The 18,198-nt window shown below is 43.7% G+C and overlaps 1 protein-coding gene across 1 annotated transcript; it reads right to left on the reverse strand.

Moving 5' to 3' along the window:
* Positions 1 to 2,444: 2,444 nt before the first annotated feature.
* LOC308335357 (organic cation/carnitine transporter 2-like) lies at positions 2,445 to 17,769 on the reverse strand (the record flags this gene model as incomplete). The annotated part of the gene is made up of 9 exons (XM_080792376.1): positions 2,445 to 2,584; positions 3,309 to 3,491; positions 4,242 to 4,456; positions 5,498 to 5,595; positions 6,705 to 6,831; positions 7,673 to 7,844; positions 7,950 to 8,104; positions 11,139 to 11,242; positions 17,662 to 17,769. The coding sequence occupies 9 exons, from the start codon at positions 17,767 to 17,769 to the stop codon at positions 2,445 to 2,447; spliced, it is 1,302 nt and encodes a 433-aa protein (XP_080648502.1).
* Between the last annotated feature and the right edge of the window lie 429 nt (positions 17,770 to 18,198).

An 18,198-nucleotide genomic window follows, 5' to 3' on the forward strand; every position in this document is an offset into this window, starting at 1 on the left:
TATGTCCAGCATGTAATTATGCATACAAGTTCAGTTTTGCTAAGAAGCAAAGAATTACAGCCAGTTCAGATTTTTTATATGTGTATGAGACAACATTAAACGATAGAGCCTACACTGTTCAAAAATTGACATGCAGCCTACAGTGGGAATATATGAAATTAAGTGGGCTGTCCTATCAAAGTATCAATCATAGAAGAAGGCACTTTCCCGGAATTATTCAGCTTCTCGCTCTCTCGCTGTGCGCAAGGCAGCCTCCCTTTACATAATTACATTCCCCACCGGTTCCGGAAAAAAACGGAATCTCTCTATTCCAGATGGCAGACAAAGCAAGAATAAGTAATAACAGGCGAGACAGATGTACATCATGTATAAGTTTATTTGTATTTAATAAAAGGATAGAAATATGACCTGTATTTAAATAAAAAAACTTTTGACTTTGACACACACACGACACGCACACAATGTGTACGCACGAGCAAATGGAGTGAACGCCCGGAGGGTGCGGGTGTCCTGCAGGGATGCCTGGACTCATTATAGCCTATACGTATGCAGTCAATTATTATTATTTTCTCTCTCGTGCGCTGTCATGTCACATGTCATCCTGACCGTGCCGTTTGCTTTCATGGACAGATGAACAGAGACAGATCTTTATTTAATGTAATAAAATGGTCGGATTAATAGGCCTATGCTTCGACAAAGGTGAGAATTGGCACGCGCGCGCGCGCACACACACACGTGCGCCTTTCCCTGTGCGTTGGCGGTGTTTAAATTCCGGAGGGGGGGGGGGGGGGGTGATTGTGTAGCCTACGTTTCGGACGCCGTTTCGGAGGGTGGGGTGCTTGGTGGGGGCTGGGGGAGGCGGGGTTGTGTGTTGGGTCGGAATGGGGGTTTTACAACTTACTGGCACAGAAAACTGTGGTCTCTATTTCTATCGCGCCTTTATCCAAATTGCTTTACAAAGTGTATTACATTCACCCATTCACACACCATCGCCGATGGTGCAGATGTGGTGATACACAGGTAGTGGGGATTGAACCCCATTCTCCCACTCACCAGACCCACGCACAACCTATCATGCCAATAGGGCTGAGCCCGATTAGCACGGCTGTTGTGGGCTGGGTCTGTATAAAATGTATATGTGTGGTAACTCGTGTAGTCCTGGTGCAGGGAACATCCCAAAAAGTAGAACCATACCACCAAGTCAAACTATATGCAATAATTAGTTAGGCTAATTAATTTGGTTTCGCCTGACTTCAACCCTTGTGCACCCCCATGCACAAATTGCACATGCTGCATATACACGCAGTCTAACCTATAGTATAAGGTCATTAAAATGTGCTCTTCTCCATGTGCAGGTACATACTACAAGTATCTACCATATATATTGCTGGGTTCTCTGGCTCTTCTGTCAGCCCTGGCCACTCTCTTCCTCCCAGAGACCTTCGGTCAACCTCTGCCTGAAACTATCCAGCAGATGCATGTGAGAGAGAGGTATATATATGCTCCTCCGAGAATTACTAGTCGTGATCTAGAGATAAAGATTGGACAGATATGTTTGGGCAACATTTTTCCCCAACTAAATGTTCAAAAATCAACAAAGCTTGTGCATCAGCAGATTTTGCAAACAAAGTTTAATATAATGGCTTTAGTGTTTATCTGCATTTATTAACACTAATCCTATGCCTTTTCTTTGCCAGGATAAATTGTGCATGTTTCGTCATTGCAGAGGATGAAACCCCATCTGTGCCCCATCTACAACAAAGTTCTAAATTTTAATTTTTGTAAATTGTGTTTATATTTATTTTTCAAACATACAATTATTTTACTAGTATTTGTTGAAATGTGTCAATCATTCATTTAAAAGGAAAAAATATATAAAAAAGACACATACCAATTTACCAAAACACATACAGTAAGATTATGAAGTCTAGGCTGAGTCTAAATTGAATGTATCGCAGAAGAGCTCTTGCTTTCACAATGTCTCGTCGAGGCCTTCTTCTTCTCCTGTAGTCTGAGGGAGTTTGTAAAGTTTTTTTTTACAACACCTGAGAGAGAAAATGGATCATTACTACTAAGGAATTTTGTTCATGATTCTTTTGTTCATGATTGCTTCATTTGTCACTGTCCAACCCACCTGCATCTGAAGGAAGTGGATGTGTGTACATGTTCTTTACACAAACATGTAATTGTCAATAGGTCAAGTTCTTACACGCGTGTTCAGAATGTAAGGCTAATTCTGTTATTTAGCGTGTAGTGTCACATGTATTTGAAACAATAACTTGGGTGTAGAGCACCTGAAAATAAAAAAATAATATTGTCGTTCAGATCAAAATAAACTATCTATTTTTCAAAGCGCTTTTTACCCTATTTCCACACTAGGTATACTGTATCTTCCAATCATCACTGTCAGTACTATTTTACACAACGTGACAGAGAAATACGCCTCACCCGGGGAAGCGCTGCATGTGAGCGATGGTGTCGGGGAGAGGCATTCCGTAGGTCTCGGGGAGCAGGAGGCTTAGCAACCCAGACACAGCTGTGAGACTCCCTATGAGGATGTAAGGCAGTGAAACGGAATAGCTTCCTGTGGAAAAAGAAAGAGGGGAGAGAAACAAACAGCTTGGGTGTGAAATGTGTACTCACTTGCACCATAATTTAACACAATAAAACGCATGCCAAAATAAGGCTTTATAAAAAGGTTCAAGTGAAGGTTCAAGTGAACGGCTTTGAATTAAGAATTAAGAGCACAGCTTTGCACATCAACAACTTAAAGGCATCTAGATTGTTGGTCACGAAACAAACCATGGTCTTCTGAAAAGCAAAGTGGTTTAATCTGGTCGATGTTTATTTTCTGGAAGATTATGACCATGCAGGTTCCTACAAGCTTTTGGTAGTGCTGTTTGGATCAATGGGGGATTGAAATGCCTTACTAAAATGTGTAATGTTTTATATGCAAATGAAAGAAGGGGAGGGAAAAAGATCTCTCTCTCTACACATGCACACACACACACGCGCGCGCATGCACACGCGCGCACGCACATGCACACACACAAAGGCGATCGAGCCTTTGCAGGTTTTGCCCCTAGGCTATGGACTGTTAAAAAACTCACCTTTTTAGACAGGCCTTAATTCCCATAGCCGGCTTGGTTAAATGCTCATTGTTTTATTTTAACTCTATTTTTGTCTTGACTTTATTAGCGACTTGTTTTACTTTTATTGACTATTATTGACTTGTCTTACACACACACACACACACACACACACACACACACACACACACACACACACACACAAATAATTGTCCTTACGCAAGTAAATAAAGTATGGTGCAGAGATGCTGCCTACTCTGGAGGCCATGGAGCATGCACCTATGGCAGTGTTCCTAAGCACGGTGGGGTACAGCTCGGCTGAGTAGGCGTAGATAATGGCAAACGCTGCAGTCACGCCGAACTTCCCCATCATCTCCAGGGCAATGGCTACGGAGTTCAAGTCTGAGAAACAAACACATTGAGCTGTTTAGAATGCAGCCTGAGATCAGATTCTAAAAATGTCTTCTACATCCTGACAGTTTTAAAAAATAGCAGACCTACAAGCTCGTAGCGCGCCACTCGGTGGCGTGCTATGAGCTTGTAGATCTGCTATTTTTCAATAGCAAAATGGGTTAACTGTACAGACGCTTTCATACTGACAGTGACAACACTAACCGCCATTCGTCGACTACCTTTTTTCACCGACGAAAGCTAAATGGAAACTAAATGAAGACTAAGCCATGATGACTGAAACTTAAGACTAAATGTATTGACAATTTTGTCAACAAATAAAAACTAGACTAAAATGGACAAGTGGACAAGAGATCCAGTATAAGTCATTTTACACTTGGTTGCATGCTGAAATTAGCTGATCTACAAGCTCACAACGCGTCGCAGCGCGATGTGTGTGAAATCAGTCATTTTGACGGCACCATGGCCCGCCAAAATACATTTTAGTTGACCAAATCAACTGTAGATCGACTAAAATCTTATGATATTTAGTCGACTGAAACTGGACTAGCACTAAAACATTCCAGGTGACTAAAATGTGACTGAAACTAAATGAAAACCTTTGACGAGACTATGACTAAAACTAAAATCAAATTTTTTGCTGCCAAAAACAACACCAATTCCAACCCATACAGAACATTAAGCTCTGTTTCTTGGATACCAAATAAAGGAGAGGAGAAAAGACATTGGCGCGCCTCTTACTTGATGGAATGACGTGTACGAAAAGCAGCACCACCCCTCCCAGGAAGAGGGTGGAGAACAGAGACAGTCTTCTGGGACAGCAGCGAAACATGAGCCATGACATGGCATAGGCTGGCAACTCAATCGCAGCCGACAGGAAACAGTTTAGGTGGGCACTGCCATGAAGGTAGGAGGTGTTTAGAGACAGTGCAAAGTAGGCAATAGACAGAACATTCCTGGGGAGGAAATAAAGATGCAATTAAACACCTATCGTTTGCCTGTCGTGAGTCGTGACATGTGGAATCCTTTAGGGGAAAGAATAAAGTGCTTCCCAAAGTTACAAATTTGTCAAACGCAAAATACTGTGAAAGCGTTCAGGAGAAAAAAAGCAATTCTACTGAATGCTGCCTTCCGGAATGGCATGGTAAGGAGTGGCATTTGCATTTCTTTCACCATAGTAAATGCTGCATTCGTGGTCTGAAAAAGGCAGTTGTTTTACAGACGGCTAGAAGGGCAGGGGCTGAAGCCCCCTTTGATGTCTATGTGTGCACGTCCCTGCTCTGCAATATCCAAAAGATTTGGGGGTTGATTGGATAATGCGTTCATTATCTATAGCAGCTTTTGTAAAATACTGTAGGTCCCACATTTTATAGCAGAACAGTATTGACTAGCAAAAGCCTGTTCTGAGTCTCATTAACATACTCATATCATACCAAAGTTTGTGGGATTTGGACTGCGTAGAAGTTTCGAAGGGCGTGTGTTTTGAAGAAGTTAATGTGGGGAGTTATGGGTTATTTCCCCTAAACTGGGTACACAGAACACAAGATATATATTTATTTCTACCTGAGATAGGTCTAATGGTGGCATTTCCACCGTGCCAATTAGTGTGACTTTGTTCTTTCTGAATTCTGAACCGCAGATTGTGTCATCTCTCCAGACAGACTAGTCATTACTTGACGTTCTCTAGTTAGTTATTTAAACTTATTTTCCTAATAGATAAACAGAAGGGGGAGAATTTATAGTACATCGTATTTTTTAATTTAACTAACCCATGTTTTTTTTTATAGATTCATGCTCGCAGGCGGCAGATGTGGAAGAAGACCAGCATGCTGCGCCGTCCACTTGGGTTTAATAATGTCCACTTCGGTTCGGATTGATCGCTGTTTGTTGTTCAATGGCTCAGCTGGAGGTGATGCATGTTGGAGATTGGAATGTGTATGTGTTGCACTGTGTCACTCCACTAGATGAGGGAGGTCACCGGCATAACAGGAACTCACCAGACCATCCACAGCGTGATGGAGGCCCAGCGGATGTTTCGAGTACGCAGCAGATCGCAGATGTTGTGGGGCTCACTCTTCGCAGGCTTCAGGTCTGTCTACCGGACGGCACAGATTATGTAACAATAGTCTCGTGTTAACCCATTCTGACCTGAGATCAGATTCTAAAAAATGTCTTCTACATCCTGACAGTTTTCTGAAAAAGCTCTGTTTCTATGACAGCCGTTCTTCGCTCGTATGAACTTGTAGATCTGCTATTTTTCAATAGCTAAAGCATAACATAATGCTAACACCAAAAGGGGTTCCCGCCCAGAATGGGTTCACTGACAAGACATTCCATCCCACCGGGGCGTTCACTTCCTAAATTACCTTTTACCACTTGTTAGGTTTCATAAAAGCACCGGGAAACAATACAGTCAATACAAACTGGCAACCTGTGCTAATTACAGTGCAATGACTGTTGCTAATGAGTGTTGGCACTGTTCTCTGAGCTGCCATCCCAATCGAAGTGGACTCGGATATGAATGTTTCCATGCCACTGAACAGTGACCCCAGAGGCCCAGACATTCAGCTCCAATTGCCCCTTTAAGATCCTCCTATTTTTATTCTCATGAACTCCAGGATTCAGAATCATGAAATGAACCTCACTGTAAGGCCGAGAGTGATGTAGAAAATTCCGTCTATATCAATGTTTACTGTGTGTATAAAAATGTACGATAAAAAACAAAAACAATTTATCTTTAGTTTGGGGGAAATCCTTTTCCCAGTTATCTAGCTTTTTGATAGTCTTCTAATCATCAGAACTGCAGTTTCAGGATGTAGATTTGGAGTGTATTTCTGTGATTCTGTGAATTGTGTTACTAGCATAAACTCACCCACCTAGTACTCCAAGTATGTTGAACGGTTGCAAAAATATGTATTTCATTTGAGACAGATTTGATTAATAATATCTGTTAGATCTATCTATCCATCTATCTATCTATCTATCTATCTGTTTGTCCATCTATCCACCCATGCTACTAATATATTTGAGTGTGTGTGTGTGTGTGTGTGTGTGTGTGTGTGTGTGTGTGTGTGTGTGTGTGTGTGTGTGTGTGTGTAATGCAAACTGGGCCAATAACCTGAAAATATTCTGAGCAAATGATTAGGGCCATTCTAATTATCATTCATTATATGCAGCTGACATTAGAACCAAAAAGTAACTCACCTGCTGTGTACTAAAGATGACCCGCGGAGCCTCCACGTGGTTCTGTTTAGCAGCCTCTCTCAGTATGGCCTCAGCCTCCTCTATTCTCCCCTGAGAGATCAGCCACCGAGGAGACTCTGGGATGAACCTGCCTCGTCGTGGAACACAGTGGACGTGTTACCATGGTTCATCTCACCTACAAATCCCTCCATGAACCATGGTGCCCCACACAGACCTCCTCAGGGACTACAATTTACAATTTAGGCATTTAGCAGACGCTCTTAATCCAGAGCGATTTACATTAAGCAAGAACAAAAAAGCATGGGAATACATCACATAAAAAGCATTCATCATGAAACATGCGTAAGCTAAGAACGTAACAGTGGAATATCTATATAATGAAACTATACATATATAAACTATATACTATTCTATGCTATACATGTGTACTATGACGTGCTATGACTACATACAATGCAATTATAGTGCTGTCTACATAACAGGCTATAAGTCTGTATCAAATGCTATCTAAGTCTACAGAAATGCTATCTAAGGGGGTAGGGTAAGTGCTATGGGCCATGATGGAGGTGGCTTTTCAGACTACGGCGGAAGATTGGGAGTGATGCTGCAGTTCTTCCCCTTGGAGATTCGCCAGACTCCTACATTGGACTCTTTCAAGTCTGCACTGACGAGACTCAATTTGTTCACCTAGGCTTTTGGCAATTAGTTAGTTATTATTATTATTATTATCTCAAGGGGTTATTAACAATAAAAATGTTCAATATAGTGCAGACTGCAGAGGGAGAGTTCATGTAAATAAAAGAGACTGAATATGACTGATGGCAAGTTAACTTGCCATCAGTCATATTCAGTCTCTTTTATTTACTTACTTTGTGACATTTTGCACCCTTAATCACAGCAGAGGTTGCAAAAAAAAGCCGTCACGGTGGATATTGTTATGCAGTGAAAATATAAAATGTTTTCCTTACCACCAGAAAGGCACACAGATAAGGCCAGGCGTGGTGGTAGCCAGAAGAAGTCTTCTCCAGTCTCTGATGAAGAAGGCCAACAATGGCAGCAGCATGTAGCCCACGGCGAAGAACACACACACGCCCAGAGTGGAGTAGACGGTGCGTACGGCGGGGCTGAATATCTCCGTTCCTTTGAGAGAGAATGACACGGGGGACTATTTACTACAATGAAGGAAGGGCTTCATAAATAACCCCCGTAGTTCAGAAAACCCCTATATAGGCAAACGGAAAATACCTAGGACGAAAGCAGCCACATAATTAGAGATCTGTCCCATCCCAGCGACAAAGAACATGGCACAGAACACGGGCCAGGACGGGGAAAACACCTGGATGAAAGTGAACACCGTCTGGACCGCCATGGTAGCAAACAGCACTATTTTCCTCCCGAACCTGAGGAGGAGAGAATTAATTAGAGAGTTAATTAATTCATGTAATATTTTGGACCCAAATGGAGTTATGTGATGTGTGACAGAGCAGGGTATGCTGCCTAGTGGCTATACCTAAACTATCCTCTGGAGGAAACAGGAAACAGTCTGTGGTGAGGAATTCACCCTACAGGCTGAAATTATTCTTTCTATGCCAACTATACGAGAAATCTCACATTTTCCCTCTACACACCAGTTATATGCCAACTACGACAACTCTTGGAGATAAAGCTTTATATCAAATATGAAACGGTTTTGCTGATAATCTACTTTTAACACTGGCAAACGCCTTGCATACCCCCAGCACCAGGAAACGTGCATGTGTGCACGCATCCCATCGAGTCCCGTTTAAAATAGGATTTTTCCCTCTCCGTTTTCTCTGAAACTACGAGCACTGTCTGTGGTTTAGGTCATCCATCCGAGGTTCAGAGTTTTCTGGCGAAAGCGTCCGCTAACGTTATAGCCGTTTCTTACAATGGAGGTCTGCGAGCCTGCATGAAAATGAGTGAACATGGCCAATTTCTGTTGGAAAGGCTTACCTACCCTCCGCGGCCACACGGTAGGAAGGTTGTGATGCAGTGGTGTCCACAGAGTCCACAGAGACGTCATAAAACAGTGATCATTATAGTCGCTGCTGTTTATCTTTGCACCCCTCACTCCCTCTCAACCGAACTGTTCGAGGCAGATGGCAATGACCACCCATGAGCCAGGCCCCCCCCCCCCCACACCAAGGGAAATCGGGGTCTCTGTGTGGTTTAAGGGGACGATATATGATATATTTTTGGAGCTGATTGTGCTGTGTTTCATATCTAACACTATACCTTCGCTTTAGCCTTTATTCACTTGTGTGTGATGGATACTTACTCAGGCGGTCGATCGAAGGAAACAACACCCTGTTACATGGAAAAGCAATACTGTGATCAAGTGTGTGCTGATTGTATGTAGGTGGCATTAATATACCCCCCTAAAAACAAAAAATGTGATCAGGTGTGTGCTGATTGAATGTAGATGGCATTAATATAACCCCCCTAAAAACAAAAGATGTGATCAGGTGTGTGCTGATTGAATGTAGATGGCATTAATTGCGAACGCAGTGAGCACTTACTATGAGACCTAGCAGATCATGTCTGTCTGTGTGTCTGTCTGTCTGTCTGTCTGTCTGTGTGTCTGTCCCGCTTTTGTGCCCATAAATGGAGCTGAGTGATTACGTCACCATGACTCAGCCATAACCATATAAGGAGTCCCCAAAGCAGCTATACGTCCAAAACCCAAATATGTATGAGCTGCGTTCGATTCCGGCGTTTGCGCGTCTTACTGGTGTTACGTCACAACGTCACAACGGGAGCCAATCAATGACCATGATGTTACGTCACTGCATGCGTCACAAACATGACACCTAACATTATATAACGTGTGAGAGAAGTGTAGACAGAAGTAGTTTAGGATACCATATGATACGACCATATCGTTATATCATTATCGTGGTTGATATAATCATGTTCAGGATGACTCTCCGTCGTCGTCACAGCAAGGTCTTCCGCGTGCTGCTGTTGGCCACGCTGCTGCTGCTCGCTGCCTCCATGACGGCTCTGATCACCTGGCGCTGGCGGCAGGCTGGCGCCAAGTCCCTCCATGCCCCGGCCGGCGCCGAGTCCCTCCATGCCCCGGCTGGCGCCGAGTCCCTCCATGCTCCGGTGGGCGCCGAGTCCCTCCATGCCCCGCCGGCCCCGGTGGTCCGGAACGCTCCGGTGGACCTCTCCTTCCTCAGGAAGGCCTTCACCGTCACGCGGCAGGAGGCTCTGCGCTTCGGCAACTTCAACTACGTCCTGGATCACCCCGACAAGTGTTCCGGACAGGACGTCCACCTCCTCGTCTTCGTCAAGAGCGCCCCGCGGAACGCCGACCGGCGGCAGGCCATCAGGGACACGTGGGGCAACGAGGCGTACCTCCGGCACGCCAAGGGCGTCACGGTCAAGGTGCTGTTCGCCCTGGGAGCGCCCATGATGCCCGACGGCCAGCGGGTCCAGCGGGACGTCCAGGACGCGCTGGAGCGCGAGGACGGCCTCCACGGCGACCTCGTCCAGCAGGACTTCGCCGACTCGTTCCGCAACCTGACGCTGAAGGTGCTCATGCAGCTCCGCTGGGCGAGCACGCGCTGCGGCCACGCCCGCTTCTTCATGACGGCCGACGACGACGTGCTGGTCCACACGCCCAACCTGGCGGACTACCTGGCGGGCGCGGCCCAGAGGGACCTGTGGGTGGGCCACATGAACAGCCGGACCGAGCCCTCCCGGGACGCCAACAACAAGTACTACCTGTCCGAACAGGCGTACCCGTGGTCGCACTTCCCCGAGTACACGTCGGGCAGCGGGTACGTGATGTCCCGGGACGTGCTGGAGAAGATCCACCGGGCCTCGCTGACCCTCGACGCCTCCATCCACGTGGACGACGTGGTGGTGGGCATCGCCGGCCACCTGGCGGGCGTCTCGCCGCAGCACCATGCCTCCTTCCTGGCGGGCCTGGCGCGGCAGGCGCCGCGCCACCCGTGCGTCTACAGGCACATGATGACCTCGCACGGCGAGCACCGCGGCCGGGACATGTACGAGCTCTGGGCGGCGGCCACGGACCCCCGCGTGGAACGCATGGCCTCGGAGGCCAACTGCTCAGGGAGGGGATATTGATTGGGGCGGGACAGCCACACACACAGACAGACAGAGCTGCGTTCACTTCCCGCGTTTGCGCGTCTTACTGGTATAACCCCCCTAAAAACAAAAGATGTGATCAAGTGTGTGCTGATTGAATGTAGATGGCATTAATATAACCCCCCTAAAAACAAAAGATGTGATCAAGTGTGTGCTGATCGAATGTAGATGGCATTAATATAACCCCCCTAAAAACAAAAGATGTGATCAGGTGTGTGCTGATCGAATGTAGATGGCATTAATATAACCCCCCCGAAAACGGATACACTAATGCTTGTAACTGTATAACACGATCACCTGTCTGATACCTGTCCTGATATGAAGGAGCCGATGAGCACTCCGCAGAAGAACAGGGAAGAGGTCAGTGGGTTCTTCCATTTGTCGTCACACACCAGATCCCACTGTAAAGACACAGAAGAGAGAACTGGTACACGATGCAAGGATAAACAAGTGAAATGGGAAGAGATGAAAACAATAATTTGCAGACTAAATTGGAACTGGGACACTGTACATTTGAAGATGATGAATGTGTTCTCTCTCTCGTGGTTGGATGAAAATGGCAACCTATCTTTAGTATCTTCTATTTACTAAAGAGCATGGAGAGAGATCCATGGAGACTACAGCAAAGGCTCACACGCACACACCTTTAAAACTTACAAGGGACTAAATTAATTTATCTCCTATATGCCACCAAAATGTGGAACGCCCTACCAACAGCCATTAAGACATGCGAAATTGCGAATCCCTTGACTCCTTCCAAACTGCTCTCAAAGGTGACCTTATATGGACGGCTGCAATTCGAAACTGGCCCCCGTAAAATCGGAGTCCCCCCCACCCTCACTGTCTTTTTTCTGCTTTTTTACCTCCTTTTTCTTATATATGAATGAATATTTGTACGTCTCTAAATGTTCTGATGAATTGAAAATGGTGTACCCTATTTTAACCCATTCTGGGCGGGAACCCCTTTTGGTGTTTTAACTAAGGGCCGATTCATACTCCTATTTTAGAGCCGAATAAAAGTCGTTTCGGCGCTGTAGAGCCTACAATTTGACGTCAACACCACAACACCACGCGTACACCATGAGATACACCTTTTAAACATTTCTGCGGATACATTAGTACAAAACCGCCACTCCTCGTGATTGTGCATTTGGATTGGAACAGAACATTGGAGACTTTGGACGTGGAAAAGAATCACAGGATTAAAAGGCCCTCTCCAGCAACTCAAGCAATTCCAATGCTCCGTGGACTCCCCCCAGCCTTTGTGGCTCCTGTGGCCCCAGCCCGTGTGGCCCCAGCCCCACGCCCCACGGTTGGGCGATTGCCCCTGTACAGGCGTTAAGACTGGGTAAGTAATTTTATGGTGTTTAATACAGCTCTATTTATTTTTTGCCGAACTGCCCCATTGAGTTTTTCCACCCGATGCACTCACTTCTTTTAATTGCATTGTGCATTTACTCATAAGAGACTGCTAAATGTGTTAGGCCAGCCTACATTCATTAATTTTTGTTTCTGAGAAAGGCCATAGCCATCTACAAGGGTCAGTCAGTATTTCTTAAACCACTGTACTGATCATCACCAAATGTCTACTAACGTAATTCCCCAAATCATGGAAATCAAAATATATTTTCAGCATTTTCTAGTAGCTGCTTACTGCAATTTACACCCTCACAAGAGATTTCAACTTTGCACTTAAATATAAACCGTGTACAGAACACATCCTGGTTTATTTTGAAATCCAGCATTGTGATGCCAAAAGGCAAAACTTCCAGTTTATAGTGAATGAATGTGAATGAATAGTTTATTTCGATCTTTCAGAGGGAGACATTACACAAAACAGTTTACTTTTTCTTTTTTTTAGGTGATCGAAAAGGCATAGGCAGAAGCTTAAAGCTTATTAGTGCCTATCCTTATCTCAACGTATTCCATAATATTGTTGAAGGTATGCATAACAATCAACTTATAAACAAAACAAACAAATGTCATTTAAAGAAGAGTAGAACATTAAACAAACAAAAAAACAAAAAAACAAACAGACAACGAGAAAAACAAAACAAAGAGAAAAAAACAAAACAAAACAAAGAGGGACAAAACAGACAAAGCTACAATGTTATACTTTAGTCCAACACTACATGGCATAAACATAGCTCAGCTCCCCACTCATTCCAGGTTATATCTATGCAATAATTCCTGTTTGAGCCTATTTTTAAATTGTTTTAGGTTGTTGCTTTGCTTTATGGGCTCAGACAAGCTGTTCCACAGCTTAACTCCATGAACAGAAACACACATACTCTTTAAGGTTGATCCAACACTTATTTGTTTGAAGTTTAGTTCCCATCTCAGCTCATACCTCCCATCTCTATCCCTAAACCAGTTTCTTATTTCATTTGATCTAAAGCATGTCTTTGTGTGTTCACAGGAACAAGTTCATCAGGACTGAAGTAAAGAAAATGTCTTCTTGAAATGCCTTTCACCCTTCATTTCTGTGATGCATACTGTTATTGTTATTGTTATACATAAAGTTATTGCCCTGTACATGACTATTCTTCATTGCACCAATTCTTGGCTTAGGCACTGTAAATCGACACATCGCAATACAATGTCTGGTATTATGTTTGTATCACTGGTATAATTGAACATTTTATACAAGCATTTTGATTAGTTTTATTTGAACAAATGTTCCTTAAAATCCACCCAGACACCCCAAACATTTGGGTCCAATGCTGTTGTACAGTAATGTGTTCTATTAAGTGGATGATTTTTGGTTGATTTTTACCAAGCCTAGCCCTGGATTTGCTGAGATATTACATACATTTCAATTAATGTATTCCAACCTTTTTAATATATGAAATCAAAGCCATTCTATGGCTATATTTTGCCATGCCATTTTCGCGTTTAAAAGCTACTCAGCAGTACATAACTGCCAAAAGTTACAAAAGAAAACTAAAGGGGATGCGTCGCATGCTTTTGTATTTGTTGTCAACATACTAATGAAACAAACTGTATGAGCACACAGTTCTATTTAAAAGCATATCAAGTAGACATAATACATGGCATATATTTATATATAACAGTATTTAAACACACTTTGACCTTTACATGTCCCCATTTGTGGTAGTCATGGTGTAATAAATATAAGATGTAAATATAATAATAATATATATAAATATAGGCCTATCTGATTTGATATTTACGTTGTTATTGACAACTTGGTTAAGTGTCTGACTTTGATTGCAGCTGAAAGACATATCTCCAGGTTTTTAATATGGAGAGTTTTATGAGTATGGTTTAGTTTAGTGGTTTACCCTTTATTGATATTAGGATGTGATAAATCATAGTCATATCATGTTAATCCACTAGGTGGCAGCAGAAGGTAATTGTATAATCTATAATTGTACTAGGCCGTCTTGGTTAATATACTCTAAGGTTTTAACCAACTCTATGGGTTTTAACTGTAAAAAGACCCATGTGCAAGTGCTTGGTGGTGGGGGAGTTTATCCTGGCCAGCTCTGATCCTGGCCAGGCAGCTTCGCTTCCACTCCAGTTATAGCAGGTATTGATTGATTGAAATATTTATTAACAGTTTGCAGAATTACAGTACATTTCAAGCACAAACTCAATACAAAGACTGTTAACTGTGAGTGGACGAGGGTCCACCATGTTCAATTCATCAAAAAGTAAGTAAGTGTAAGTGCTCAGTGCTCAAACGTTACATAACAGCCAGCAACTGGGGCCAGCTTTAATTCCAATGTGATTTTAACCAATTAGTACCTGTACTGTCCAAGTCTGGCTGATGGTTGTTGTAATCTTTAATTGGACCAAAGTACACAGATTTTGATGTACATGGGCAACTCATGATATAATTTGGTTAGCTGAACACTCGCACCACATTCCTCATTAAAACCGTCAAGTAAATTACATTTATTAATTGGGTATTTTATAGGCCTAGCATGCAGACTGAAGGAGAGTCCGTTTAATTTGAAAATAACTGAAATATGTTTATGTTCTATAATTACTTTTAACGCTCTCCGTGCTTTTTAATACCGAACTACGTGAGAGACAAATGGGATATGGCCTCTATATAATAAGGCCAATGTGTGTGGTGTTTGTTTATTAATTATTATAGGCCAGTAGTATACGTAGTTGTGACGTCAGGGATGAATTGGAGCTATGCAACTATGCGCAGTGAAGGAACCATACAGGCAGTCTGAGGCAGACATGGTGAAGAGGGAGAGAGTTGGCAATTTGACAGATTTACACACGGACGCAGTGTGTACGTGGGATAACAACCCAGCATGTCATTTTGCTGTTATTCACTACAAAATATGCATCAGCTGTAGCATATTTCAATCAGATACAACACACGACAGAGTGTAGCCTATAGTGGACCCGTGCGCCTCTGGACAGTGAAACGGTCTTCAATAACATTATGCGATGGATGAGGATCATGAGGACGTTTGACGAGGCTCTCACCGCTGATTCATAAGAATACCGGACTTCTCGCCTCGGCGAGTGGACTTCACCTTTGGCGAGTGACCTTCCCCTTTTGCCGAGAAGTCTTTACTTTCCGAGGCGAGTCGCCAAGACCAATCGCCCCAGAAAGTGAAGCCTTCTCGGCAAAAGAGGAAGACCACTCGACCACGCGCTCCAATTCCAAGGCACTCATATCCAAGGCGCACCGAGGAGTTTGCACATAAAGTGCGTTATTTATTGCATTTTGCAGCTCCGAAATCCCCCCCAGAAAGACAGTGGAGAGAGGACGCAATGCCGTCAGCCCGCGCACGCACGCACACACACACACACACACACACACACACACACACACGCAGTCCCAAGAATACGCTATTATGTGGGGCATATTGTCAGCCTGTAGATCAGCTCTACACAATGTATGCCTATACGTGCATTGTGCAAAGACGAAGCACAAATAAATCCAATAGCCTTGTGAGGCGCGCAGCGAAAAGTTGATAAATGCGATGTTTTACTGCTTCGTGTGTGACTGTGTGTGTGTGTGTGTGTGTGTGTGTGTGTGTGTGTGTGTGTGTAAAACTGCTTGCAGCTAACACTGCAAGTAGGCTATAATTTATTCCATGAAGTTACTTGTAGTTTCAGACCCATGCTTTTAATTGCTAAATAAAAAAATGCTGTATGTTTACATTACCTTAGGTACCTTTTTACCCCTAAATGCATGGCTTGAATCAGCCGTGCACTGATGTGAAAGAGTGAAAACCTTACCAACAGAAAGTCAGGGGAAAAAATACCTTAGACGTGTGTTAGGTACCTTTTTACCCCTAAATGCATGGCTTGAATCAGCCGTGCACTGATGTGAATGATCCTTCCACTTTTAAGAAGATCACACCAGGATTTGTACTACACTATGTCTTCACATTCAATATTTGAGCTGTTCTTCTAACAACAATGTCATGGATTGATCAAATTATAGAAACGACGGATTTCACCGCGACGCGCATGGATGTCATGGATTGATCAAATTATATAAAAGACGGATTTAGCACAGTAGCTAGCAAAGGCTGCAGTTGCTGAAAGTGAAGAAAACACTAGCCAAAAAGTGAAGCCCACTCGCCAAAAGGTGAAGACATTTCGCCCCGGGCCCAGTGGTCTTCCCCTCGGGGCGAGTGGACTTCCCCTTTTGGCGAGTCGCCAAGACCAATCGCCCAGACTGCTCGCCAAGGGCGAGTAGTCTTGCTACCGGAGAGGACCCTCCCCAGCTCCTATATGTGGACCGGGACTGCTGTTCCATCCGGGGAAGGTCCAAGACCGTTCCCAGAGTGGAACCAGCTGGTGGTGAGGCTCGAGGTGTGGCACTTCATGCGCCGTCTGGCGCTGGGTGTCACCACTGAGAGCCACCAGCTGCATGGCCTGTTCATGGGGCGACTATCCCACCGCATTTTTGCCTGATACTCTGCATCGCTCAGTTCACATGTTGGACTGATTTTTATTTTGGTTACAGCATTTGAGATGGGAAATGTGAACTTCAAGTGACTTTTTGGTTTCACAATGTCTTTATCACAGCAGGGCTCCCCCCCCCCCCCCTTTTTTATTTTATTTATTTAGAAAAGCAATCATAATACAACATTATAATCAGCGATTCAAGGATTACACAGTTAAGTCCAAAGACTTATTTCCACTGGGGTCCTCTCACACTGAACGGAACAATACTTTAAAATACATCACAAATACATAACAGTACATATACATTACATACACAATACAACAAGTACATCCCTATCCATCCCTCTAAGATGACCCTTTATAGGGGAACCTTTTCCAGTAGCCATTTTTTAGTCTACTGTTTAAATGTCCTCAAATTGGAGGTCAGTTTAACACTGGATTCCAGGCTATTCCACTGTGTGGCTCCTATATAAATTAATGAGCCTTTGCCCACTTTACTTTTAAAAGCAGGGAGCACCACATCTGCAATACTGGCTCTGGTGAAATGGTTGTGTACCTAGTTTACCTGCCTGAAACATGTTCTTAAAACTTCTGGGACCTCTCCGTATTTAATTTTATGGACCATGTTTAGTCTAGCCATTGTAACCTTTGATTCTACTGGGAGCCAGTTCAGCTCTCTGAACTGGTTCCTTCCTATATGGGTTCTGGGTTCCATCCCTAGTATAACCCTGATCAGTCTATTTTGAGCTGACTGTAGCTTTGTTTTAAAAGACTTAATCAAGCCCTCGAACAACGATGTACACGCAAAATCAAAGTGGCACAGGATAAGGGAGTTGGCCACCACTAATTTTGTCTCCCTATCCATGTATATTGCTGTTCGAGCTAGAAACGTAGTCAGTCCGGAGACCTTCCTGCAGTGAAGAGGGGAAGACATGTCCATGTTCGAGGACGTCTGTTGCTGTGAAGAGGGGAAGACAGGACGTCCATGTTGCTGTGAAGAGGGGAAGACGTCCATGTTCGAGGACTCCTTAGGCCCAACACAAGTAACATGAGCAGAACAATGGTTGGATGTCCTTATTTGGCCCGTGAATTTTGGAAGGCTTTGATGGACCTGCTGCATTAGGAGATATTTTCTTCATATAGAAAGGATCAGCTGTGAAATAGTTAGGCATGCCTGAGAAACATCACTATCTTGAATAGAGACATTAGGGCCATTAAAACCCATTTTGGGCGGGAACCCATTTTGGTGTTTTAAACATTATGTTATAATTTAGCTATTGAAAAATAGATCTACAAGCTCATAGCGTGCCACCAAGTGGCGGAATGCTATTTGTTTTTAATGCGGCACAAATCTTTGAATATATATTCTTTCAGAGCAAACTTTTTTTTTTTTTTTTGACGTCAGGCCTAGGGTTAAGTAGCATGGAAACCAGTGTAGGATAAA

Source organism: Protomyctophum bolini (genome assembly GCF_963924005.1).
Source record: "Protomyctophum bolini genome assembly, chromosome: 20".
Lineage (NCBI taxonomy): Eukaryota > Metazoa > Chordata > Actinopteri > Myctophiformes > Myctophidae > Protomyctophum > Protomyctophum bolini.